General features: G+C 41.1%; 1 protein-coding gene across 2 annotated transcripts in view; it reads left to right on the forward strand.

The window, feature by feature from the left end:
- Positions 1-1708, forward strand: part of ZNF383 (zinc finger protein 383) — a 26364-nt gene that overhangs the window by 17375 nt on the left and 7281 nt on the right. Inside the window, exons 3-4 of one of the 2 annotated variants that reach the window (XM_011992640.1) lie at positions 1007-1133; positions 1436-1531. In XM_011992640.1, the coding sequence (XP_011848030.1) occupies positions 1007-1133; positions 1436-1531 (223 nt within the window). Of the gene's footprint in view, positions 1-1006; positions 1532-1708 lie in introns of both variants that reach the window. The other variant, XM_011992646.1, reaches the window with a different exon arrangement.

The following is a 1708-nucleotide window of genomic DNA, read 5'->3' on the forward strand; positions in this document are numbered from 1 at the left end:
CTAAATACCCAAATACCACATTTTCTCTAGATTTCCCCCAACATGTGCCTCATCTCCCTGTACTTTTTACATATCTCTAGTATCTTTATTTTATTAGTTTTGCAATGTCATTGTCAAGATAGCATTATTTAATGTGGCTTAAGATAACTTTTGTAAGATTTTCAAACCCTAAATTTATAAATCCTATTACAAAAAAAATTATAATAATTTGATATGCGAGTTGTAACAGTGTTGGCCAGTGGGAGTGTCTTCAAGGTGGCCTCTAGTCTTATCAGCATGATCCTAACAGTTTTTGGTTGCTTTCTTGCTTTTTGGTATAACAAGACGTTCAGACTCATCCTGTGCATTTTGTAAAATTTGCTCTTGTGGATTTCATGAAATTAGTTCTTTTCCCAAAGAACCTTGGTTTCTTTTATTTGAAAATGATACTTAGAAACCACAATCTAGGCTGGGTGCAGTGGCTCACACCATAATCCCAGCACTTTGGGAGGCCGAGGCGGGTGGATCACCTGAGATTAGGAGTTTGAGACCAGCCTGGCCAACATGGTGAAACCCTGTCTTTACTTAAAATACAAAAATTAGCCAGGTGTGGTGGTACGTGCCTGTAATCCCTGCTACTCAGGAGGCTCAGGCAGGAGAATTGCTTGAACCCAGGAGGCGGTTGCAGTGAGCTGAGATCGCGCCACTGCGCTCTAGCCTGGGTGACAAAAGTGAAATTCTGTCTCAAAAAAAAGAAAAGAAGAAAGAAAAGAAAAGAAACCACAATCTAGACACTAGGGATGCTCGTTACTACTGGATTAGTCATCATTTCTAGTCCTTTTCAATGGACAGAGTCAGAAATTTAATATGAACTTCCTACTCTTGCATCTGTTTCTGAGATCTAAAGATACAGGTTCTCAGTGACACCAATATAATTACTCATTTTGTATTACCCCACAATACAAGCACAGTAGTCTCTGATATATTTTTTTAATTACACAAGTAAGACATATGTTTATTGTTTCAGGGATCAGTGATGTTCAGTGATGTGTCCATAGACTTCTCTCAGGAGGAGTGGGACTGCCTGGACCCTGTTCAGAGGGACTTATACAGAGATGTGATGTTGGAGAACTACAGCAATCTGGTTTCAATGGGTAAGGGCATACGTACCAGTGATTCCCAGTTCTCCTCTGGAATGTCTGCTTCTTCCACAGTGAATTTCTCAGCTGCTTTTCAAGTTACTAGCTGAATTTCTATTCTTTATTACCAAACAAATGGTTTGAGCTGAAATGAAAAGGAAGAATGGGAAATGGGCAACTCCAGTGGGCTGTGGTTGAGGCTTCGTCTTCCTCTTTCTTTGGCTGTTCCTGTAGTGGCATCTCTTCCTTGATCATCAAGGGACTAGATCTCATTTACCCACAGCATAACCATATTCCATATCTTTTCTTGTGAGCAGGACTTTACACTCCTAAGCCTCAAGTGATCTCCTTATTGGAACAAGGGAAAGAGCCCTGGATGGTTGGCAGAGAGCTTACAAGAGGCCTGTGTTCAGGTAAGTGAGAAATGACTGGACAGGAGAAAGGCATGACAGGTCAGAACTCAGCCGGTCAGGAGGAAACAGCACCTTTGAGATGTTGTCTCTGAAGCTCCCATCAAGAAACTAGGCCAGTGTAGAAAATGAAGTCCTTTTAGCATAGTTGTTAAGTAACCTGTTTCGCCCTTTTCCTCA

Source organism: Mandrillus leucophaeus, unplaced genomic scaffold (assembly GCF_000951045.1).
Source record: "Mandrillus leucophaeus isolate KB7577 unplaced genomic scaffold, Mleu.le_1.0 Scaffold1107, whole genome shotgun sequence".
NCBI classification, from domain to species: Eukaryota; Metazoa; Chordata; class Mammalia; order Primates; family Cercopithecidae; genus Mandrillus; species Mandrillus leucophaeus.